The sequence below is a fragment of the Gopherus evgoodei genome, chromosome 4 (assembly GCF_007399415.2).
Source record: "Gopherus evgoodei ecotype Sinaloan lineage chromosome 4, rGopEvg1_v1.p, whole genome shotgun sequence".
Lineage (NCBI taxonomy): Eukaryota > Metazoa > Chordata > Testudines > Testudinidae > Gopherus > Gopherus evgoodei.
Window position 1 is genome coordinate 8,366,138 of NC_044325.1, and position 25,578 is coordinate 8,391,715.

At 44.4% G+C, this 25,578-nt stretch overlaps 1 protein-coding gene across 7 annotated transcripts in view; it reads right to left on the reverse strand.

The window, feature by feature from the left end:
- The window catches only part of TRIM9 (tripartite motif containing 9), a 129,924-nt gene extending 104,891 nt beyond the window's left edge, over window positions 1-25,033 (reverse strand). For all 7 annotated transcript variants that reach the window (XM_030562861.1, XM_030562857.1, XM_030562860.1 and 4 more), the window contains exon 1: window positions 24,187-25,033. In XM_030562861.1, the coding sequence (XP_030418721.1) occupies window positions 24,187-25,002 (816 nt within the window). In that variant the 5' untranslated portion in view covers window positions 25,003-25,033. The remainder of the gene's footprint in view (window positions 1-24,186) is intronic.
- Between the last annotated feature and the right edge of the window lie 545 nt (window positions 25,034-25,578).

Below are 25,578 nucleotides of genomic sequence, written 5' to 3' on the forward strand. Positions count from 1 at the left end.
GCCTGATTCAACTTCTTGAATCACCACACCGAGAGGAGTGTTACCTTCCCCCTCACCCAGAGGCAATACAAGCTGCGTGAATATAACACAAAGAGAAAATTTATCCCTCCCTTCTCCCCACCAATTTCCTGGTGAGTACAGACACAATTCCCTTGAAGTGTAACTAGGAGAAAAAAAATCAAACAGGTCTTAAAAAGCAAAACTTTTAATAAAAAGAAAGAAAAAAGTAAAAGGTTTATCTCTGCACTTTAGATGGTAAAAAGTTACAGGGTCTTTCAACTATAAACAATAGAAAGAAACTTTCTCCAGCAGAAACACAATTTAAGCTACTTCCAGCAAGTACACATATGTAAATGAAAAAAAAACAAATTAAAAGACTATGACCGCCTTTTCTTATTCACAATTCTCAATAGATAAGAGACTGTAGCATGGAGATTGGCAGAAACCCCTGGTTGCACCTCTAGTCCCGTCCAGGACCCAGAGAGAACAAAGCCAAACCCAAAACCCACAAACAAAGGCTTCCCTCCCCGAGAGATTTGAAAGTATCTTGTCTCCTGATTGGTCCTCTGGTCAGGTGTTTGCAGGTCACTGTTTGTTAACCCTTTATAGGTGAAAGAGACATTAACCCTTAGCTATCTGTTGACAAGATTGGGTGTAGGTTAAAGGTATCTGACTGAGCACAGGACAGAATGCTATAACTAAAGGCCACAGTGAACATGTCTCCCTAATAGCACAACCTGGGGGATCTGACCTTATTCCTAATGCAGATTCTCCCAGTGGCTTCTTCATCTGTCCGGTAAAAAGGTGGCCATTAAAAATTGTGCCCTGCCATGCTAAAATACAACCCATTTTCCAGGCAGACTTTCAACATCTCAAGCATTCTGGGCTGGTCCGTCCTTGAATAAAGAGGTGCTAATTGCTGGATTGTATCAAAGGCTAACGGAGAGTATCTATCTATGCACAATCCAAATTTACCCCTTACTGGGGCTTGACCTTTTTGGTAATTCAAATAAGAGTAAGAAACTTAAATTTCAGCCTAAGCTTTCTCCCCATTCTTGGCTTTCCCTAAGGTTACCTACAGGACCCTGTCTGTCCAGCCCATAGGTTGCTCTGCCTCTGAAAGAATTACTCCAATCCCTTTTATGTCCCGATACCTGCTGCTACGACTCGGCAGTAACTGCCCTGCACCTCCAAGCAGGGTTTAAGCACTTACAGTAACAATGAGTGAACAGATCACTGCCTGTCACGCTGACCAATGTTGTCTCTTTGTTTCCTTGTGCTCCGCTGTATGGATCCATCTGTTGTCTCTTGTCTTACACTTGGCTTGTCAGCTCCATGGGGCAGGACAATCTTTGTCTTTGTGTCCTGTGTTTGTTCAGCAGCTAGCACTGTGGGATCCGGGACCGCTAATAGAAATAATAAATAACAGAGACGGCTTGTATGCCTATAAAGAACCTCAGGCTGCAAAACCTTATTCATGTGCTTAACTCTACGCACGAATGGTCCCATTGACTTCAGCCAGTCCTTTGCAATACAAATGTCCACTGAAACATACGCGTAAAGCCAGGCACAAGTCATCTTTAAGATTTGGGCCTCTCCTCTCCATCCACACAGCTAAACCTCTTGTCCAGGCTCTCATGTCACTTCCTGACGACTGCCACGTTGCCCCAATTCTACCCAGTCACGATACTGCTGTAAAGCTCACTTTCCCAACTTGCCACTTTGACCATCTCTCACGTCTCTCTATGTCTTCCACTGGTTCCCTCTTTTCCACTGCATCAGACTCACGCGACTTGTCTTTGGTTTCAAGGAACTTCATGGTCTAGTCCAACTCTACCTATTATCTCTCCTATGCAACTGCAATGTCGACTCCCACCTCAGCTCTTTGATGCCATCCTCCACTGCCTGCTTGTTAAATTGTTGAAGCAAGCACCTTCATGCTTTCTCCTGGGCTGCCCCTCACACTCGGGAGGAACTCCCTGTAACTGTCTGCAAAGCTACCCCATTATAGTCTTTCAAATCCCTCCTTAAAATTCTCCTTTGCCACGATGCCTGCCAAAAACTTGACAACGGTTAGGCTATTGGTGTGCTGATGTCACTGCTTCTCATGTCAATCAACACTGTCTCATTGTTTCCTGGTATCCCCTCATCTGACGTCATCTATTTGTTGTCTCTTGTTTTATACTTAGAGTGTAAGATCCTTGGGGCAGGGGCCATCTTTTTGTCCCCGTGTGTGTACAGTGCCTAGCACAAACGGGGACTTGGGTCCATGACTGGGAGCTCCGAGATGCTCTCACCGTGTTATGGCTACTAGTGGCAATAAAACGGTATCAAAAAGAATAAAAGCAAGGATTCCAGAGCCAAACCTAGAAATCCACCAAGCATAACAATGACTTTGGAAATAATAATAATATATTTACATGTTCGCTCCCAAAGAGCATGGAGCACAGTCAGAAGACAAATCATAGAGGAAAAACTGAAGGGTTCCTCCTTAAAATTCTGGGGAGCTGGGAAAGGCATCTCTAATGTGAATGTGTTGATGAAAAGGTGCTGGCAAAGCTGCAGTCATTCTCATACACCCGTGGACTCTCATGCACTCAGTGGTGGGATAGTTCAGTGGTTTGAGCATTAGCCTGCTAAACCCAGGGTTGTGAGCTCAATCTTTGAGGGAGCCATTTAGGGAACTGGGGCAAAAATCTGTCTGGAGATTAGTCCTGCTTTGAGCAGGAGGTTGGACTAGATGACCTCCTCAGGTCCCTTCCAACCCTGATATTCTATGAAAATGAAGAGCTGTGTAAATCACCAGATGGGGCTGACAGGGGGGTTCTGACATTAACATGCCTCACAAAGCTCCAAAGTCATAAAAGAAATCCTAAACCATGCAATTAGTTTGGAGATTTGATCCTTGAAGACTTTGACCATGTCTTAATTATGCTTTCATTAAACTTATCGCCAGTATCAAATACATAAGGGAAAAAAACATAACTAATTAACAGAGCTTACCCACACCTGTCCTTTCACTTTGAAACCATGTTGTTTGCTCATCGAGGTGGTGGAGTTAAGGCTCTAAATAAAGAGCAACAAAATGTACCTACTGCAAATGTGGGAATTCCAAGAGTAAACACCACTGCACGACTGGGCAATCACGGGCAGTTTTGCTGTGGAATATCACCGAGAAGGCATTTACATACAGTTGAGCTAAAAGGCCAAACGGTTGTTTAAAAAATGTATTTGCCATGTCTGATCCTAACTCCAAGAAATAAAACCAGGACTGCAAATTTAGCAAAACTCTTAAACACATGGCCTCTGCACACAGGAACAGCGTGGAGAGTGGGCACCACAGGAAGTACTGCCCAAGAAACGCAAAGTGACAGTAGCCTGCAGTGCTCTGATTGGCCAAGTGCCTCTACTTAATCCCAGGGGTTGGCTCAGGAAGTTGTCTGGCCAAGCACACAAACCTTAGCCTGCTGCAATGCCAGACTTTGTCTTGTCTTTTGCCTCTGACTCCAGCTTGACTTTGACCCTGCCTCCTGTTTCCCGATTTTAACCTGGCACTGCCTCTGATCTCTGGTCTTCAACCCCAGCCTGACTCTGACCCGGCCTCTTGTTTATGGGACCTGGCCTGGCGATTCCTCCAGCTCCTGCCTGGTGACTCCGGTTCCTGGTGGGCAGACCTCAGCCCAGATGTGACGCCTATGCTCCAGTCCCTGACACTGATGCGTCTCTCCCGGCTCCATTCAAACAGCTAAAACTGAAAGTAAAAACAAACCCTTTGTCTCTGGTTCTGGCTTAAGACTAGTTCTTAGAGTAGCTTCCCGCCGGTTCTATCTCCGCCCTGGACTCTAGGCAGCCTGGGAAATGGAGTCCCAAGCCTCTGTCGCCCCTAATACTGTAGTCCAGGGGAAGTCCTCTAGAGGCTCAGCATGATATTGCCGGAGCACCCCCACCAAAGGGGTTACAATAAGTTAAACTGTGGGTCCAAAATAATGTAAAGTCTTCATTTTTTAAAATGGTGACTGCAATAAAACAAAACAATATTGATTTTCCAAGTATTTAGCAGAGGTTTAAAAACCCTGCACAGCCTTTAGCTACCTGACTATTTCTGCTCAGAGTCCCTGCTAATCAACTTTCTGAATAAGCTGCATGCTACAGGTCACATTCTCAGCTCATGTGAATCACCGCAGCTCCACTGATGTCAATGGAAGCATGCGGATTTGCACCAGCTGAAGATCTCATCCTATACATTTCCTTAGACTTAGACAAATGTAACTTAAATTGTTGCCATACTTCCTTGAGTTTGAAAAAGAAACTTTAGTGTGAAGGCATTGCTAACAGTAAAGTGATGTATAACATGCCATGGCTATAACAGCTGTGCATGCAGTAAATAAGTAAATATACACCGCACTCCCCACGTGTCTTCACTATACTTGTCTTACTGCTGCCATTAAATATAAAGCCACCTTATTTATTTTTATGCTCAGCACCTCTTCCCTTCATATGACAGTAATTATTACACCTCTACCCTGATATAATGTGACCCGATATAACACGGGTTCACAAACAACGCAGTAAAGCAGCGCTCCGGTGAATCAGCGCGTCAGCTCCCAGCCAGGGCGCTCCGCTTCCTGCCGCCAGTGAGTGCGGGCAGGTTGGGGAAAGGACGCCACCCGCACTCACCAGCAGCGAGAAGTGGAGCGCTGCGGCTGGGAGCTGGCGGAGTGAAGCGGGCTGGGGCCAGGCTGCTCCACTTCCTGCTGCTGCCGGTGAGTGCCTGTCAGGGGGTAGAGGGTGTGAATAGGGGTCGGGGCAGTCAGGGGACAGGGAGCAGAGGGGTTGGGTAGGGAGTGGGGTCCTGGGGGTGATTAGGGATGGGGATCTCTGGAGGGGGCAGTCAGGGGACAAGGAGCATGGGGGCCAAAGCAAGTTCGATATAACGCTGTCTCACCTATAGTGCGATAAGATTTTTTGGCTCCAGAGGACCGTGTTATATCGGGGTAGAGGTGTATCTACAGGCAGAGGATTTCTATGTTCAATTAAAGGGAAAAGCTGACGTACCTTGGTGACTGATAAAATGTCCAGATATGTGCTGCCTAAGGCACTGGGATTTTACGTTTGATAGCGATTAGCTATAAATCTCAATAGTCTCAATGCTATAGATTAAGAACAACCTTCTCAAATGTGAATAGTGCTTTTGAATGACCCTGATTTTTGGATGTCCACCTGGAGGTGCTTTAGATTTACAGAAGGCATGTACCTTTCTGAAATTCAGCCTACTCTGAGATGTTTGAGTTTGGACACTCAAAATCACTAGTCAGTTTTGAAAATCTCAACCCAGAGTCTTTTTAAATTCAGATTTCTATACACAGGTGAAATGAGTTACTTTGAGATATATAATACACAGGAATGCTCAGAGAATTGCCTTTGCCATTGTGTACAAATTCATGTTTAAGGAGTTCATTTAGATCATGGGCTTTGCTTCTGTGGATAGTAGCCGTGTGTACTGAATAGCTCTAGGATCAGTAACTGAAGTCAATGGCATTATAATGGTGTAAAACCTGCATGAGATTTTAATCATGCCTTCTCATCGAGACTCGTGTCTCTAAATATTGCACACAACTGTTTGCCTGCACATTTATCCACCACTTGGAATCAAAGGGTTGGAAAGGACCACAAAGGTCATCCAGTCTAACCCACTGCTGAGATTCAGGATTTGTTCAGATCTATTTTTTCATTCACTCACACATGGGCTCTCTCATATTTCCCAACCTACCGGCCCACCCAATTGCCCAGCCACTGGCATGCAAAAGTCTTAATGGGGCAATAGTCACAGATGCTTTTTAAAAACCAAGAATACCATGAAAACCATGAGTCTGATGACAGTTGCAGCAATTATTCAACCTTACTGATGGCAAGAACATGGCATACAGCAGCAGTCTCCTTTCTTCTGCTAGGAGCAGACTGCTACAGTGGGCACACACTATTTTCTCAGGTTCCTCATGACACATTACAAGATGCCAAATGCTTAGTGCACTTGCTACTGTAGAAAGACTCTTTGATGCTGACCGCCACAAATTACCTTGTGCGGTGTCATTCTCCTGACGTGAACTCCAAATAGCTGCACATGGACCTAACAATTAAAAAAACAGCCCCATAAAGTTGTTGTACACTTCCTACCCCAAAACAGCATGGGGAAAGAAACTTCTCTTATAGTTACCTGACTACAGTGTGATGCATGAAATGAACGTCTCTGAAGTGCGGCATGCAGACTTCAGTTCTGTATGAGTCACACGAAGTGATCTCATTGTAACTCATGAAAACAAAACGGTGAAGCTAACAGAGCTATCCCAATTTACACCATCTGTACGGAAGATACCATAAGTACGTATTGTCAATAACCTAGTCCCAGATTTGGACCTTAGCGTCCAAAATATGGGGATTAGCATGAAAACCTCCAAGCTTAGTTACCAGCTTGGACCTGGTAAAGCTGCCACCACCCAAAAAATTAGAGTGTTTTGGGGCACTCTGGTCCCCCCAAACCTTCCCTGGGAACCCCAAGACCCAAATCCCTTGAGTCTCACAACAAAGGGAAATAAACCTTTTCCCTTCCCCCCTTCAGGTGTTCCTGGAGAGATACACAGACACAAGCTCCGTGAATCTAAACAGAGGGACTCCACCCTCCCCGTTCCCAGTCCTGGAAAACAGAATTACTTCCCTCTTCACCCAGAGGGAATGCAAAGTCAGGCTAGAAAATCTAACACACACAGATTTCCCCCTGACTTCTTCCTCCCACCAATTCCCTGGTGAGTACAGACTCAATTCCCTGGAGTTCTCCACCAAAGAAAAACTTCAACAGGTCTCAAAAAGAAAGCTTTATATAAAAAGAAAGAAAAATACATAAAAATGGTCTCTCTGTATTAAGGTGACAAATACAGGGTCAATTGCTTAAAAGAAATATGAATAAACAGCCTTATTCAAAAAGAATACAATTCAAAGCACTCCAGCAACTATAGACATGTAAATACAAAAAAAAACATATAAATCACTATCTGATCTTTTGTACTCACAACTTGGAAACAGAAGATTAGAAAGCAGGAAATAGAAATCCCCTCATAGCCGAGAGAGAGTTAGACCGAAGACCAAGAACAAAGGACTCACACACAAAGTTCCCTCCACCCAGATTTGAAAAAGTCCTGTTTCCTGATTGGTCCTCTGGTCAGGTGGTTCAGATTACTTCTTTCCAGGTGAAAGAGACGTTAACCCTTCGCTATCTGTTTATGACACGTATTTACTGAACAGCTATAGTAATTGTAATACCTGGACAGATACCAGATAACTGGAGATTGTAATCAGCTGATGCGGAAGCTAAACAGTAGCTAAGGTGATATAGAATAGTCATATTTAATATCGATCATCATTTAGTGTAGTAGGTTAGAGGAAGAAACCCTCTGTTATCGATAATCTCAAGAACCTTACCGAACAGGACACACTGCTTCGATATTACTTTGCTAGTCGCTGAATACATTAGGAAGAAGCACCACAGAAAGAGCATCTACTTTTGTCTAATCACCTTACGGGAGTTTCAGTCCATTCCTAAGCAGAATAATTCCCTGGTCCATTTTCAAGAAAGATACAATGAATCTTTTATTCTTTTCTTTAATGCATCCGAAACCAGAGGCCATTTTTGAAAACTTGGTGCCAGCTGTTTTGCCTTAAACTCAAAGAGAGCCACTGGCCATGAATAAAACCCAAGCTTCCCGATTCAGCCTCCGTCCGCTGCACTACCCTGCCTCTACCTCCAGCTCTGAGATGGTCTACCATAAGGTAGAGAGGAAAGGAAGCAGCCAGTGCTGTAGAAAGGAACTAGAAGGGAATAAACCTCTTCATAATCTCCCCTCCTCACAACCCCTGACTTGTGTTAGGCCTGCAGAAGAGGAGAGAAAAACTGGATGAATCAGCCAGTCTGCATATCTACCACAGGGAGAGGGAGGTGGTGTCTTTTAGTGTCTTGCAAAAACAGAATCCATCACCATCTGATAATGTGACATGGTGCACAGAAACTGACAGGGATTCTAACCAGCAATCTGTGCCACAGATTTATTGACCAATTAGTCATCTGTTAGTAGCTTCAGAAACGAAACGCGGCATAATAAACAGCAGCCACTGCACAATCAATGCAATAAAACCCTTTTTGCCGTTCACACTCAATCTACACTATCATCTGCCATTAGTGAACTGAAGGGAAAAGGATTTGGGGCTTATTTCTCTTCTACTTTATTATGCAGCTAAAGGCTGAAACTTAAGATAACGCTGGATAGAAAACCCTCCCTTATTACACGATTTCCCAGCTGATTACAATATCTAAACATTGCACTATGGGGAAAAAAAACAAACTAACAAAACCAGCAATGAGAAATGTCACCTGGGTGTTAGTGCTGATGCATGGCATATAAATCTATGTCAAGCTCCAATCAGTGTTTGCATTCCCAGAGAATTCAGCACATAACCCAGATCACGAGGAAGACAACAAAAGCTTCCACAGGGCAGAAGGCAGGAATGCGAACCCTGGATATTTTGAAGGCCATGTGGTTGAGCGCTGCCTTCTTTGGAGAATTCTGAGTTCATTTCCTACAATGAAGCAAACTTGAACTTTTCCCACTCACCAGAAAAAAGAAATTGGCGCCTTTACACAGAGACGCCTGTAAATTAAGAAAAGAATAAGAGGGAGTCGGATAAACGACAGGCCAGCAGTAAAACACCGCTCTGGGACAATGGAGTGGCAACTCTGTGGCTTTCTCAGAATGTAAAACTAGGGCTTAACAGCCATCCGCTCTGAAAAGACTTCAGTTTTGTTTTTACATTCCCAGCCCTTGTTTGCTGATTCTTGCCAAGGAAAGAGGACTATGTGCAGAGGAGAGACAGTGAAATACCTGCCATGTGGGACTACGTAGCAATTCTGATTATTAGTAGTAATTATTAGAATTGCACCAAGCCCAAGATGATTTCCACTTCCATAAACCTGTCCAATTTCTCTCTTCTGATCCCTAACTTCAGGAAAGCATTTCAGCATATGCCTAAGTGCCAGTGACTTCACCTTACAGTTGAGCACATGCTCATGTGCTTTCCTCTACTGGTTCAGAGGAACTGATGCCAATGGTAACCAGTAGACTGAGCCGTCACTGCCTAACACAGGCTGCTTGGAGTGAGGGGGTGGGGGGGAAGCAGTTTCTTCTCATTAGCCTACAGCTGATGTGTATGAGCAGTGTGCAAAGGTCAAGAGGTAAGGGGGAGAAGGAAAGTGAGGAAGTCGGAAGAATGCCTTGGCCGAGCTGATCTCCTAGCATATGTTGCTAGGACAGCAGAATGGCAGGCAGAATATTCACTGGCCATCTGCAGGTTTATGGACTAGTTCATTTGGCTCCAACTATGAACAATATTATCATAAAGGAGATGTACAAATGTTCCCACAGTGCTTTCAAAAGCTACATCCAGCCTCAAAGAGAGAACCCCCTGAAACAGACGCAGCGTTCACTTCCTCTAATGTCTTATTTAAATTCCTATTAATTCTCTTTGAACCACAACAAAAGATCATATTAGCTTAATACCAGGGGTACAAAGAGATTCCATCACAGAAGAATCCAGGCTCTAAGCATGGGGTGGAATACAGAAGTAGCTACAACCGGAGAGCTCTGGTTTAAATGATGCCACAAATGCATTATTCAGCCTCTAATTGTCAAAACAACCGTGAGCTCTCATTCATTTGCACACCCTACACAACCCTGCCATGGAGAACTGTGACAACAGGGGCGGAAATGACAGGCTAACGCCCCATGGTCAGCATGTCTAAAAGGGACTTGAATGCAAAGGTTTCCATCACAGCAACAGAGCAGCAGCTGTGCAAACAGCATGATTCCGCTGACGTTTGGGGAGCTCCAGCTATTTACGCCATCTGCAGATCTGGCCTGTGATTTTTGAGGACTGCTCAAATCAGACTTCCATACATGATTATTCTGTTTCTCAAATGCAAGTGCCAGCCTCAGATGAGAACAGATACAGCATTTAAGAATCAGCCTGGGAACTCCACAGCAGGCATTCAAAAGCTCGAGCTAGATTCTACACCCAAGAACATCAGTGTTGTTCTATTTGCTTCAATGCCGCTATGCCACTGCACACCAGCTGAAGATCTGAGCCCTCCTCTGGGCGATGGCGAACCCCGTGCGCCCCGGGGAGCCTACAATAGTCACACCAGGTTAATGTTCAGGTCTGCCTCACTTTTTCAGATAATAAAAGACTAGTCATAGGAAAGACGTAATTAACACTGATCTTAAAAACCTTTAACTGTTAGGTCCTTCCCCGAGCTCTGTCCACCGAATGCCCATTTAGGAAACAGAGCACTGATCTATTAGCATTTCTATAGTCTTGTAACACAGTCAATTTGATGGCTAATCAAATGCAAACACGTATCTTTGAAATTAGACGTATTTATCATGTTTACTGTGTTTTTGTGTAGTTCAACAAGACATCTTGCAGCCTAAAGTCTTGACAATCTAATTTGTTGTTAGGACCAACTGCTGGCTTAAGAGAATATTCAAAACAAAAGTTCACTTTCTTTTTCTAGCTACAAGTTTTGCTCCCTTGTTTATGACAGTATAATACTACATTTCTCCATCCACCTGCCAGGATTATCAATCAATCCCAGAATATTGTATATTGTAAAACATAAGGGCTGGCTCCTGCACATGGTTGCACCTGGGTCACACTCAGTTACACACTAACAGAATGATCTGGCCCCAAATGTGCAAAATAAAGATATGCTGCAACTTGAGCTATGAGAATTACAGATTTTTCAGTGTGGTGGTTGAACTTAAAGAAAAAATCAGTTCGGGTCAACCCAGAACAGATTTTTTTTTTCAGTTTTTCTGGTAAACTAGAAAAGTAACAAAAAAATCATTTTGGATCAAATAAAACTTTTTGTTCAAACCAAAACAAAATGCTTCATTTAATCTTTGTGGGTTTTATAACATACTTAAAAAAAATAAAATTGCCACAGGACTCTTTGTCGCTTTTTACAGATCCAGACTAACACGACTACCCCTCTTACACTTGACTGCAAAATGAAAAGTCTTTCCGAAAAAAAAAAGTGAAAACATTTTGTTTTGACTTTTCATTTTTAAAAAAGTTGTATTCAACCGAACCAATTATCTGAAATCGGCCCAGATCTACCAATTGTTTTGGTCCGCTTGCATTGGAATTTTTCAGTGTAAAAATAATTTGCATGAAAAGTTTCACCCAGCACTAATTGCAACCAATTCCCCCATGTGCTTTGCTTGAGATCTAAACAACTGGGAATTCTGTGGATCTTGCAGAAGCAAGACTGTCTTGCAAAAAAGCTGTTCAATTTGTTTGTTCTTTTCATAGAGGCAGTCTTTTTTCTTCTCTGGTCCACCGTCAAACAAGCATCTCAACAGTTAATTCCTTGTTCAAACACAGGTAAATACACTTCTACCTCGATATAACGCTGTCCTTTGGAGCCAAAAAATCTTACCGCGTTATAGGTGAAACCGTGTTGCATTGAACATGCTTTGATCCACCGGAGTGCGCAGCCCCCGCCCTCCCCAGAGCGCTGCTTTACCACTTTATATCCAAATTCGTGTTATATCAGGTCACGTTATATCAGGGTAGAGGTGTAGTACATTCTTCAAGAACAGAAACAGCCAGTATTTCTCCTAAACAGGACTTCCAATTCATTCCAGGTAAGTCAAATAAATGGATACCTATTCTGAACACATTTTCCCTATAAAATGCTTGTGAGTAATGTGGCTTGCTCAAGTGGTGCTATGCATGGTGATCTAGACAACCATCGATACGCTGATTTAGGTAGGGTGATTGAGCCCCTTTGAAGCAATGGGCTTAGTTCTGATCTCATTTACAACAGAGTTAAAACAGAAAGAACTCTGGAGTTTTACTAGCATTAGTGAGAATCAGGACCCGTGCCTCTATGTAGGCTTGGCAGAATTAGATTTGTATTTCTGTGTAATTTAGATGGATAATATTGATAGTTATATTTAAGCATTTTTTCCTTATTTTTATTTAGTAAAAGTTTCTGAGTTGTGCAAAATTATGGATGAGGTCAGACAATGAAGGGGGTCAAACAAAAATTATTTAATGACAGTACATGTTGAATTTCAAAAAGTTACAGCTTTATAACCATTAAAACACAAATTGTCAACATCATGTCAAAATATATAACATAAATATCCTTAAATGAAACTCCAATAAATTCTCAAGTCGCATTTTTCTCACTTTGCCTAGCTGTAAATTTCAATTATTATGGGTGGAAATATTTTTTCCATCAGTTTGTGAAATCGACATTTACCGACATTTACAAATAAAAATTGAATTCTTCCAAGCCTAACTATATTTTCCATTGTCCAGGAAGCATCGTACCTTCCCCTCATGATGTCTGCATAATAGGACTTTTTTAGATCCCTTACTATAACTGGAATTCACATATGTCAGCCTCAGTGTTACCTGCATGGCGTTGGTCCGGTTTGGTTAACTAGTTCACATTCTCAAACAATTCTTCCACTTGGAGTGAGTGGAGATACCTTGCATGAGTGTAAGGATGAGCTGGACTGTTTGTAAGGCAATCTGCCAACCGGAACAGAGCAAAGAAAACATGAAAATCCTAAGTACAGAGGAAGGCTTAGCCATGATCAAATTGGAACAAAACTGTTGTCCATTTCATGTTTATCATAAGAACCTCACAATGTGTAGTGTTGTGACAGTGTAATGACAAAGGGCTGAGGCCCATTTTTAAATGATTCTCTTTGAGAAAAAAAGGCATTTTTTTAAAGAAAAAACACTTGCTTCAAAGGCAGCTGTTACCCAGTTTGAAAATGACTTTTTAAAAAACCAACTTGAATGGGAATGCTACTGTGTTATGTCAAACGATGTCAGAAGTTTCTTCACATTCTAAGAAAGAAGATGAAAATATTTCAGAATGATTTGTTCTTATGTCTAGCAAGCATATGCCCTGTAAGAAGGTTCACAGCCTCTAAAGACTAGTCCTTTTCTTCTGTTTCTTGAACAATCCTCTTATTTGGTTAAAAGATTAACCACATGTAGTTATTGTCATGGAAATATGGTACAATTTCTCTGTTATGCACAGCCGAGATTTCAACTAGAGTGATGGAAAGGGCAGAATGGGGGAATATAAATTAATAAACTAGATGATCTATTCAAAATATGACCCTCTAACCATGGGGGATTGCTTTTTATTGAGGAGTGAGAAGAAAGAGCCCAGAGGAACGGAAGTGTAATCTCCCTGGGATTGTATTCCTGGCTGAACACTGCGGGCGTACTCTTTGTTTGGTCTGACTGTGCACCTTGTGAAGCTTAAATATAAACAATGTTTTTTTCATTCTTAACATCTTTTACTTAATAGCCTGTGCAATGTTTACACTGCATGTTAAATCGTCTGCTTTCTCATCCTTGGAATACAGAGAATCAAAGGACACATTGCTACCTACTGCAGCTTCCAACAGAAAGCCAGGACATTGCACTCACCTCCCACTGACACTGGTTTTAAACCAGTCTATCTCCACTGGCTTCAACTGAGTTTCTCCTGATTTACACCACCAGTGTAAGTGTGAGGTGAATCAGGCTCAGGGGATCCTCATTTATGGAATTGGCTGAAATTAATTTTCCATTAAAAACAAGGAACTTGGGCCAGATTTTAAAAGGTATCTAGATGACTAATGCAGATAGGCATCTAGTGGGATTTTCCAGAGCGTGTAGGCACCTAGTTCCCATTGGCCACTAGGCACCTATCTGCATCTTTAGGAACTTGAAGACCTTTAGAAATCTGGTCCTAGATACTCATCTGGTGTAACTCAGCACAACTCCACTGAAATCAACTCGTTTTAGGAATCACCACTCAGGTCAGTGGAGCTGTACTGATTTACACGGTCTGAAGATATGAGTCCATTTTCATTTGCAAGTGTTTGGAAAGACTTATACTAGCATCCAATGCAGCACAAAGTTCTCCCGAATGTGCTGTAAAATGATGTATTAAATTAGTTTTGATTAATTAGCTATTCTGGATTTCATATTATTCTGTTAACTGCAGCATAGCTGGAAAAAAAAACACTTGACAGAAAGCCATACTATAAATAAACATTTATGCAAAGCAAGACTAAAGACCATTGGGGCTAGATCCTCAGCTGATGTAAACTGATGTAACTCTATTGACCTTAATGAAACTTTGGCCTCACTTTGATTTCTAAGGATCTGCGCTCATTTCCATCAGCTGAGCATCTGCCTCCAGGAATTAGAAAAATGAAGGGATCGGGAATGAAGTTAGCCATTGGGAAGCAAGAATGAAGAGGCTGTGGAGAAAGAACACTGGGATTCTAGTAAAATGCACAGGCTTGGGAAAGTGCAGATTCTAGCCACTCTTGTTTTAACAGCGAATACTTCACTTTGCAAATGCAAATAAAGCTTCGTCTGCAAAGCGACTCCTCGGATCTTTCCCATGAGCATCATATGTTAAAGGAATCCCTCTAGAGCTGGGCAACGATATGTCACAAGGAAGTGGTTACCTACAAAAGCTTCTTTCTTCAGCACATGACACAAAGCTGGGCCAGGCAAGTAAGCTAATTAATAATGCTGGCTTCCATTCAGTACCTTGACTCTGCTGCCTGCTCAGGATCTTACTGTCCCTAAGGCTGATACTAGTGTGTAGGCGGCATTATTCACTTTCTGTTTGTGCAGATGTGCAGAGCAGAAGGCACAAAATTAAGCTCACAATAACTTTCATTTCATGACTCAGAAAAGATTATCTCTTCTTTGCATCACTTGCCTCATCTGTTCCAACATCATCCTGGATCAACAGATATCCAGATCACACATTAGTCAATTAGCCTCTCCCCACTAACAGCCTATTAAAGATTGGGGTGTCACCTGTGGAGCCCTGGTTTTGCTATTGTGAGCCATTAAAATTGCCGTGACCTGAGATTCCCCAGATGATGCAGCGGCAAAGATCCACCATCAGGCAAGAGGGCTACAACAGACATGCTCTGGGAGGTGAAATTCTCTCCAGGGCAGATCAACCAGCACGAGGCCCATCGCCACTTAAAATCCCACTTGAAACCTATAATCTAGGGCCCAATCCAACTTCCACTAAAATTAGTAGGAGTCTTTTCACTGAGTCCACTGGGAATTGGTTCGGTCTCCTAATCTGCTCTGTTTTCAGAGTCATGGGTGGACACTGATCCCGTTCAAGATCTATTGGTTAAAAACGCAAAAGCAATTTAAAAGACATAGATGTGGAAAAAATGACAGCCCATCCTTCCTGATGCTCCACCCCTCACCCTCAGGGGGTGTTACCTCTCGTTCCATTAAAATTGAGCCTGCATCTAAATTCAGAACTCTTGCTTAGTTTTCTAGGGAAAACTGTTCAAACAGCTACACAGAGAAAATGCGATTCTAAAAGCCCATTGCAGAAATCTCTGGGTAGGTTAGAAATACCAGCTCTCAATACTGGCTTGAACTCAGAGGGTCTGCCCACAGAGCCCGGTGCTGCTCAGCATCAGTAAGGGGGGAAACATTTGGTTCATCCGGGTGGTTGGGGGCTCCCGTCAGCAGGTCTATCTCACTTCTGAGCGATGTTACACCTGAATGAGGCAGTCGTCAGAATACATCAGGAAGGGAGAAAAGCTGTTTCAGCTAAAGAACAATGCTGGCAGAAGAACAAACGGGAATAAATTGACCATGAGTAAATTAGGCTGAAATCAGGTTTCTAACTGGCAGAGGAGTGAAGTTCTGGAATGGCCTCCCCCTAAAAGGAGTGAGGGGCAGGAAACTCTAACTGGTTTTAAGATGGAGCTTGATACATTTATGAATGGGATGATATCATACAATATCAGGGTTAGAAGGGACCTCAGGAGGTCATCTAGTCCAACCTGCTGCTCAAAGCAGAACCATTCCCCAGACATTTTTGCCCTAGGTAGCCCCCTCAAGGATTGAACTCATAATCCTAGGTTTAGCAGGCCAATGCCCAAGCCACTGAGCTATCCCTCCCTCCCCTAAGGCTGCTCTTGATAGCTGGGACTGGACTGCATGACCAGGAGATCCTTTCCCATCCTATGATCTTATGGTCTTACAGAGATGACCCTCTGATGCCAAGTCACATCAGGAAGAAAGAGATGATGGAGAAGAAGATAAGCCCACGCTGATGTGCCTGAATGGCTAGGGAAGTAGCATGGTGTATTCAGGTACCCAACTCATAGCATACATTGGCTGTGTTTGTTAAGCTGCTTAGCTTGCACTATTAAAAACCAACGAATCGACAAAAAGCGTGTGTGGAATCCATAGGAGGGGATGTGACAAGACACCCGACATCTCATTTGATCTCTGCTGTACCTCTTAGTTGCTTTCTGCTGTTCTTGATACCTCAGAAACACACTAGACCCTGAAAGGGCCTCCTGCTTCTGCATGTGCTAAGTCCAAGGGTGCCGACTGAAATTTCAGCCCAGCATACCCCAAAAGATCACTGCTGCAAGCCAGCAGTGAGATTTCTAATTCCAGCAGCAGGAACAGAACTGCGGCTAGCCATGCAGCAAGGGTCTGCCACAAAAGCCCTCTTTTTTCTTCCAATTTCCTTCCTGTATCTTTCTTTCTGCCAGTTGTATGTGTATCCTGATTTGTTGCGCATGACTGTGTTTGTGAAAAAGCCATAAAATATGATCCGGATGCCAGTGAATTTGTGCTGCAAGTGACTCATCAAATATTTCAGTGATCTCCTGTGGCAGTTTCTTGCATGCTATGTCAGGGTAGCTGAATCCCTTAATTCTACAAAAGATGAAAAACAAATCTCTGGGTTGCACTAATGTGGGTTGTGATAGGGCATTTGGGACTAGGGCTAACACATAACAGATCTTTCCACCAGACAAATTACACTCCTGACAATGACATTACTATCCAATAAACCCCAAGCAACCAGAATAATGCCCCAAAACAACACTGAAACAAATCAACACAAGTTACATCTAAAAACGCAAAACCAAAACATAACCGCAAGCAGAGTTTTTATCCCAAAAAAGGAAGAAGTGCCAGTGACCTCACTGAATCCACTAGGGATTTTGCTATTGCTGTTGATACTACAGTGATGGGCAGCAAGCTAAAACTCTTAGAGAGACAGAACTAACCATGCCACGGCCTTTTCAGTGGCTATCGCAGAAAACCTGTAAACCTATTTAATCCTCAGCAAAAGTCTGGGTTGCCATTCCTGTGGTATAGCCTTTATAGTGTGTGTGTGTCTTGTCTATTTAGACTGCAAGCTCTTCAGGGCAGGGACCACCTCTGTCTGAACAGTATTTTAAACAATAGGCCCCCATGCTTGGTTAACCCTCAGGCACTGCTGTAATAAACACGATTAATAATAAATAAAATAATAATAATAATTAATAACACATTATACTCTCAGATTTCCCACTGAGATCAAGAGTTTGGGATGTGCAAGGAATATAGGACTTAAACGCACGTTATGGTTTCCCCTTTGACAGAACAAGTAATCAGATTTGTCTGCAGAGAAAGTCCAGAGAGCAACTTTTGTATATTTTTAAAATGAGGATGTTTCAGACCATAAAGCCATTTTCCTCTATGTTCGCATGAAGGCGTTTTCAACAGCTGCCATAGAAAACAGGACAGCTAAGAAAAGGATTTCTCTTTTTATCTGTGTGCACTTTCAAAATCGCTGCTCTCTGAAATACCTATGGTTAAATGTGCCCCAATGCAGCTAATGTTTTGAAATAATCATCTGACAGAATGATACACTCAGCCCACTTCCAGTGGATGGCAAAAAACTGGGTCACTTGTTAACGAGCTGTATAGAGGGAATTGAAAGGTCTCATTCCTAAGTAAAGTATATTGTATTTAACAGCAATTGCATGGGCAGTCCCGTATCAATATATAAACATTGCTTTCAAGGCATTCTTCGTTCATTACAGATTTAACCAATGATCATGTTCATCTTTTATTAAAATTAATGATAAAAATGTAGTGCAAAGTATATGTTGCATGTAACCATTTTATAATTATACAGGTGGTTCACAATGTACAGGCAATCTTTGTCATTCCTTCTTGCAAGCTTCAGGGTGGCATTTGAGCCAATAATCTATCTCTTTCACTGCAAAATGACTCGGCAAATAGGAACAATATTTCTCAGTCTTTGAAAGTAGCTCTTTTAGCCAGGCTTGATTGCATTTAAGGGCCTGATCCTGTGAAGGTCCCCTGGAAGGGACATCTAGAGGCCACTTGGTACGTTCCCAGAGGCACGTAGCCTCCCTGCAGGATCAGACCTCAGGCTGCAGCTGGGAGGTACAGTATACACATGCTAACTGCAGCTGGGAGGGAAGCGTACATATGCTAACTCTAATGCACTGAAAATAGCAGTGTGGCTGCGGAAGCGTGGGCAGCAGCTTGGGAGAGCCGCTTGAGTACAACTCCAGCTGAAATCCTAGGTGCATATCAGGGGGCTACCCCGAGTTGCCATGGCCACACTGCTATTTTTAGCAAGCTAGCTGAAGCAGAGCTAGCGCATGTACGTCTATCCATGCTGAGAATTACACCTCCCAGCTGCAGCACAGGTTTGCCCTATGCGTAAATAGTTGGTGTTATTTATTTTGATGTATGAAATCTCAAAGGCACCGACTCATGCTCTGGCTTCTCGGTCATAAATTCAATTACACAACCATACCCCATTCAAATGCCAGCTAACAGATGATCCCCTCCTGCCCTAACATATCCCCAGCAGAAAATAACACTAACTCCCTCTCGGTCACTGCAGGCATCTCAGCAAGCCCTTCAAATACCTGCTGAAACTTACGACGACTCAGGAGAAAGCACGATGTAACATTTGGATTCAATTCTCCAGGAGAAGAGGAAAAGTGAATGAGAAACGATAACTTCAAATGGCATTAAAATCTAATTGTGTGTGCCCATACGGCACTGAAGACAAGACTTTACAGAGCAAGAATTCTCCATTAGAATTTTATCTTAAAAAGACAGTAAAAATGAGATACACTAGAAAAGCCAAGCCTAATCAAGAGAACAAAAGCCCCAAAGCATGTATGTGTGTGCTTAACTTTAAAATCACCAGGACTCCTCGTGTGCTTAAACTTAAGCACATAATTAAGCGCTTTGCTGCATCAGAGCTAAAGAGCACCAAACGATAAGGGGTTAACTGGGACAGACTCATACACTATCAGGGTTGGAAGGGACCTCAGGAGGTCATCTAGTCCAACCCCCTGCTCAAAGCAGAACCAACCCCAACTAAACCATCCCAGCCAGGGCTTCGTCAAGCCTGACCTTAAAAACCTCTAAGGAAGGAGATTCCACCACCTCCCTAGGTAACCCATTCCAGTGCTCACCAACAAACCATAATGAAAATACCTTTTACCCATGATGCTCCATTGTTCTGGAGACATTTACATGCATGATTTGGTGAGTAAGGTCCTCCACTACTGTGTATCAGCATAGGCCCCTTGATTTCAAAGGAGATATATTGATTTACCCCAGCTGAAGATCTGATCTCGAAGGGTCCTTCATGTGAAAATAGGATGCTCTTGATAAATTAATAGACATTCTCCTCAGTGGGAAAGAGCTGTTTCTCTCATCCACAGTAAAACATAGCACAACACTCACAGTAGTTGAGGGCTCATGTCATGTTAACCCACTGATGGACCACAATATGCACGTGAGTTTCATTAGTAGGTCAATATGTTAGTCAGGCTGTGAGATGCAGCAGCAGGATGATATAGACATCAAAAGGTCAGTGTGAAAACTACTAGCTGCTATCAATAATATTACATTTTTATTATTTATTTTTTAAAATTTTGAAGGATAATATCAATGTTTACTTTTAAACATTTCCCCCTATTTTTACAGATTTAAATGCGCACAGCTGAAGGAAATTATGGGGAGATAGGGAACATCAGGCAATGAAGGGGCCAAACAATAATGATTTATGACAGTAGATGTTGAAATTCAATAAGTTAAAGCTTTCTAACCAGTGAAATATAAACACAACATCATATGTCCAAATAAAAAATGTAAATATCCTTCAGCCAAACTCTAACAGTTCTCAGGCAGCAGTTTTCTTACTCTGCCTATCTGTAAATTTTGATTATTGATGGAAATACTTTTTGTCAGTTTGTGTGTGTATAGTGAAATAGACGTTAACTGACATTTACCAGTCAAAATCTAATCCTTCCAAGTCTAATATTGTACTTAAAATGCAGCCATTGCAACCCAGCTGTAGCAACACTGCAGCTCTTTAAATGCCAGAAGAACAACTCTCTTTCGAACACATGTACAATATTGCCTAGTGTAGCACAAGCCTTTAATTCCTTTTCCATTTGGAATAGCACAGCTGCCAAGTGAAGTGACAGCCTGTCAGTATGGAGAAAGCCCCCCCCCCCCCCGCCCAATTTACACAGAGGACGGAATTACAGTGCAGCAGTCCTGGTACATTCTCCACAGGGCTGTTTGCCTCCATATGTTGTGTCAAAACACAATGTGAATAAATGAAGATGTTCCTGGGAAATTATTTCATTAGGGGTTGGGAGAGACAGGCCCACATGTCAATATCTTTTATATCATGGATTTTCCACCTACTCCTTCCAATGTGCTCCGCCCTCCAGCTCCTGTTTATTACAGAGGGGCAATTATTTCAATGTTAGCCCAAGTAATGAGGCTGTGCTTTCATGTTTCATCAGAATACACATTTCACTGAGCCCTGTCTGCTGACATCCAAGTCACTTCTGCCCTAGTTACCTTAGATGGGAGGTCACCAACATGCATCTGAGCAGGCATGGTATGGTATTCACCAGCGGTGGATTTACCAGACCAAATCATGTTTTTTTATCGCTCCAGGAAAACCTAGTTAGTTCCATTTAAGGCATTTTCTATTTTAAAGACTGTTTTGTTAAAGCACACAACATTACACTTAGTTTTAGTTACCTACTCTAATTGTGGTTACAAATGGCTGTAGATTAATATAGGGTTGTGCAAAGAAAAAGCTGAACTGCAGTGGACATAATTAACATCTATGATTATAATCCTGAGCATCAGCATGTCTGTTTGGTAGTTTCTTAAGGAAATTATAGGGTCATGACTCAGATGTCAGTTTTCAATATTATTACACAAACAATAATAAAAAACATGAAAATGACAATAATGCAGAGTTGTGGCCTTGAAGCAGCAATCAGAAACATGCCGAGTTGCAGATTACCACTCCAGGTCCTTTTGGCCAGGCAGCATTCTGTAGCAGAAGACCAACTTTGATGGAGCGCACAGACCAATCCTATTCTTCAGTTTTGAATGGATGTATCCAATGTTTGAAAAGATTCGTTCTATGCCCATTCAATTTGCTGTACACTGATGCAACTGCACCACCAGTTCTATGAAGTCAGATGGAATATCAGCATTCTTCAAATTCTTCCACCATGTTACAGGGGGAACTTTTTCCCTGATAGTGGATGAAAACATTGATTTTGGATATGGAGTTTCTTCTACTTTAAATGCTAGTAAATATGGTAGAAATTTGGGATTTTTGCTGAGCAACCACTGCCTGGCAATTTCTTCCTGTTCAGCCAACAATTTCTTTCCTGCGTATTTTGGATGAAGGAGGTTGGCCAACATGTGTTCAGGAGTAATGGCCTCGTGAAATCTCTTTTGTACTTTTGCTTTGTGTGCTGCAAGATCTTCATTTATCAGTAGATCCAACCATATTTTGCATGCAACAGCAATTGCTGACGTTTTCCTTTGGAGTGTGTAAAGTGCCACGGCAACTGGTTTCAACTGACTGATCAAGTTCTTTGCTTCTTGGTAAATCCCTTGATTATTAATTATACTGACCACTTTCTCTTCAAGTTCTGCCTCATTATCACTCACAATCATGAGATAATGCAGCTGATTTTTAACGTATGTTTCCAGGCATGTTATTTGACTGTTCCATTGTGCGTCACCAGGGATTTGGGGTTGTACAGATCCTTGGCATTCTTTTAACCAGGCTGAAGGCTGACGGTGATGATGAAAATACTTTTGTAAATCTACAACATGTGTCATCAAAGCACTCGGGGTAAGGTCTTGTCCAAGTAGATTGAGCTAGTGTGATGCACATCCATACGTAACCGATGTGTCGTCATCTGGTTCCAAATCACTTCTCATACTTTGCATCATTCTCTCATTGTCTGTCAGGTAGTTCTTAACAACACAACCATGCAGTTCATTGGCTAACTCCTTGGCTTCTCTTGCTAGTGTAGCACAGCACTTTGCAGTCGTCTTACTGCTTCCGCTATCAACTGCTGATACATAAACCACAGTTTTCCCTATCTGCACCCAGTTTGCTATCACTGGGTCACTGTGCACGTTACTCCAGCCATGTTGTATTAATATAACTGTTTTTTCACGTAATTCATTGTGTGCGTCCACCCTAAGCCACCACTAACCATGTCTAACATTTCATCTGCCACCTGCTTTCGACAGAGTGCTTTGTAGCCTGGCTTTAGGCAGATCATTTCTTGAAATGTTGGATGCTCAATAACAGAAAAGGGAATATTACAGCCATAAAAAGAAATCTGCAATTTTTAAATCTATCGTTCGTTTCAGTTCTGGGGCTGGTTTTGTTACCAACATATGTCTTCGTGGTTGAAAAACCGTGGCACTTCCTCCTTGCTGTCTTTGGCCGACCTGGATCTGGCTTTCTTTCGATGTGCTTAGCAGTGGCAGTGGAGCATTGTCAGTACCTTCGTTCTTAGCAGCTGATTCTAATACTCGCACACGTTTAGCCAAAGTCAATGGTTCCGGCACATCTTTGTTCTTTTCACTGCATTTTGCAAAAAGTTTTCTCATACAGTCCATCTTCCCACTCACTTTTTCTTTACAATTTCGAAATCTAAGATTCTCTGTGCCACCTTCATGAACTCTCTCAAAATAACCATGAATTGGGTCAAGCAGTCTTCCGCCTTTGCGCATCTTGAAATATTTCAACGTGAGTCACGGTACTCATGGAGTTTAGCCTGGACAGTACGTTTGGCAGTTTACCTCAGAGAGAAACTTCTCAATCTGGGTATCCCCCTTCTTTGTTTACTAAACAAACAGGTAATTTTCACTGCTAAACACAGAAGAGGAACTCCCAGATTCAGAAGGTTCTCTTAGAAGTAAACAGCACCCAGCTTTAAGTAGAGGCTCTTTTTTGTTTTATTTAATCCCTTTCATTAGAAATCTAGCACACTAGATTATCGCAAATCTAGTATCAGTTTGCTAACTATTTTTCAGTCATTTTCATTCATGTATTCTAATAAAACCCCAGGGTTTAAACCGGTATTTACCAGCTCCCTGGCCTCAACTAGTTTTTCCCGGGAAATTGCCAACTCTGCAGCTCAGTCCTGGATTAAAAATGAATTTCTCAGCATGGAGAGAAGAGTGGGAATCGCAGTTCCCTCTCATTATTCTGCTTCATTACAGGAGTGTCCTAACCCGCCCTCTGGCAAAGAAGGTGCATTATGAAGTGGCAGAGTGCAAGAAAGCAGCTGATCATTATTCAGTAAAGCATGTAGCCAGGGAGCTGCCCACCCACTCCCAACCTTCCTCCTCACCTCCCGCCACCTCCAGATGACTCAGGATACACAGAGATGCTCAGCCAACAGACAGCCCTTCATCAGCAATGCTGCATCAAGCCTTGGCACTCTGTGCCCCTGGAAGCCGGCACCACTTGCCTTTTGCAAACCCTCATGCCCTGTTACCCGCCTGGTCTGCACTCTGAGCAGATTCATCCGCACACCCTACGCTGTGCCTACCCCATCCTTAGCCAAAACCCTCTCTGAAGTCTATGGGAGCCTGAGGAAGGGCAAATGACTGCAGGCAGCACCAGCCTGGAGGCTTATGGAGAACTGTATTGGGGTGAACCCCCTCCCCGCCACGTTCTCCCCATTTCAGAAAGGAAAAAGCCCCAGTTCACAGCGCTTGGGCTAGCAAGGGAGAGGGGGCACCGAGCACGCCGGTGCCCAGGCACACCGGGGATGGGCGCTACCGAACAGCAGACAGCCAGACCGGCTACATAGACAGACCCGCCCCCCCAGCCCCTCTGAGCAGCCCTCTGCCAGCTCCGGCAGCAGCACCCACCTTGTGCAGCTTCCACATGGCACCCAGGGCCTTGACCTCGTGGCTGGAGTGCTTGCCCTCCTCCAGGCACTGGTAGCACACGGGCATCTTGCACTGCACGCAGTACATGCTGTGGTTCTCCAGCTCGTGGTCCGTGCAGGTGGAGATCTTGCGGGGGCTGAGCCGGCGGCTCACCCGGCCCTGGGCCGGCGGCACCAGGCGGTGCTTGGCCAGCGGGCCCCGGGGCGGGTGGCAGCGCAGGCGGCAGGGCTCGCAGTAGAAGACGTCGCACTGCTCGCACATCACCGTGGCCTCCTTGGGCGCCTTCTCGCAGAGCTGGCAGCGCAGCGCGGCCGCCTTGCTCTGCTGGTAGCGGTCGATCACCCCCTCCAGCACCCGGTTCTTGGGGAAGCCGCGCAGCCCCCGCTCGTCCAGGATCAGGCTGCGGTGGCACTGCGGGCAGGTGAGGCAGGCGTTGCGGGGCACGGGGGCCAGGGCGGCCGGGGGCAGGTGGGGCGGCGGCGGCGCGGCGGGGGGGAAGACCCGCACCCCGTTGGGGGATTTCTGGCACGGGGTGGTGGGCGCGCTGGCGAAGCCGCCGTAGGAGCCGTAGCCGCTGTCCGCCTCGCTGTACAGGCTCATCTTGTCCAGGTCCAGGTAGTCGTAGTCGGAGACGCCCGAGGCCCGGCGGCTCTGCGGGGACTCGGCCTCGGGCGTCTGCACCAGGATGTTGCGGGCGCAGGCCTGGCAGAGGTTGTGCGAGCAGGGCAGGATGAGCGGCTCCCGGTAGAAGGAGCCGCACACGGGGCATTTCAGCTCCTCTTCCATCTCGTCCATGGGCGGCGGCGGGAAGGACGCGGGGGTCTCTGCGCAGCGCCCCGGCGGCGGCGGCGGCGGCAGCACCCTGGCCAGCGAGCGCCCGCCTGCCTGCCCTGCCCGCCGCTCCACTGGCTGCCGCGCCGCGCCGCCCGCCAGCCCACCGCCCCGCGCGGCCCGCCCCCAGCGCCCCATTGGCTCGGGCCGCCCGCCAGGCTCCGCCCCTTGCGCACCATTGGCTAGAGGCGCCCATCAAGCTCCGCCCCGATGCCCCATTGGCTCGGCCCGCCCGCCAGGATCCTCCCAGGCAGACCGCAGGGGGCGCTGCGGGACGAGGGGAGGTGGCGGTGGCTCCCTGGGGTATCCTGGCGTGTGCGGGGGACGCCGGGAGTCAGGGGAGTGTGTGGCTCCGTTCCCAGCTACCCCCGCTGGTTCCCTCCGGGCCTCAGTTTCCCAGCGCTGGAAAGGGACTGTACCAGTTTGGGGGGGCAGGGACTGGCTGTGGCTGTACAGCGCCCTGCACAATCCAGCCACTGGCTCAGCTTGGCCCCTGGGGTGCCCATGTCATATTATAATAACGCACGAAGAGGAGGGAGT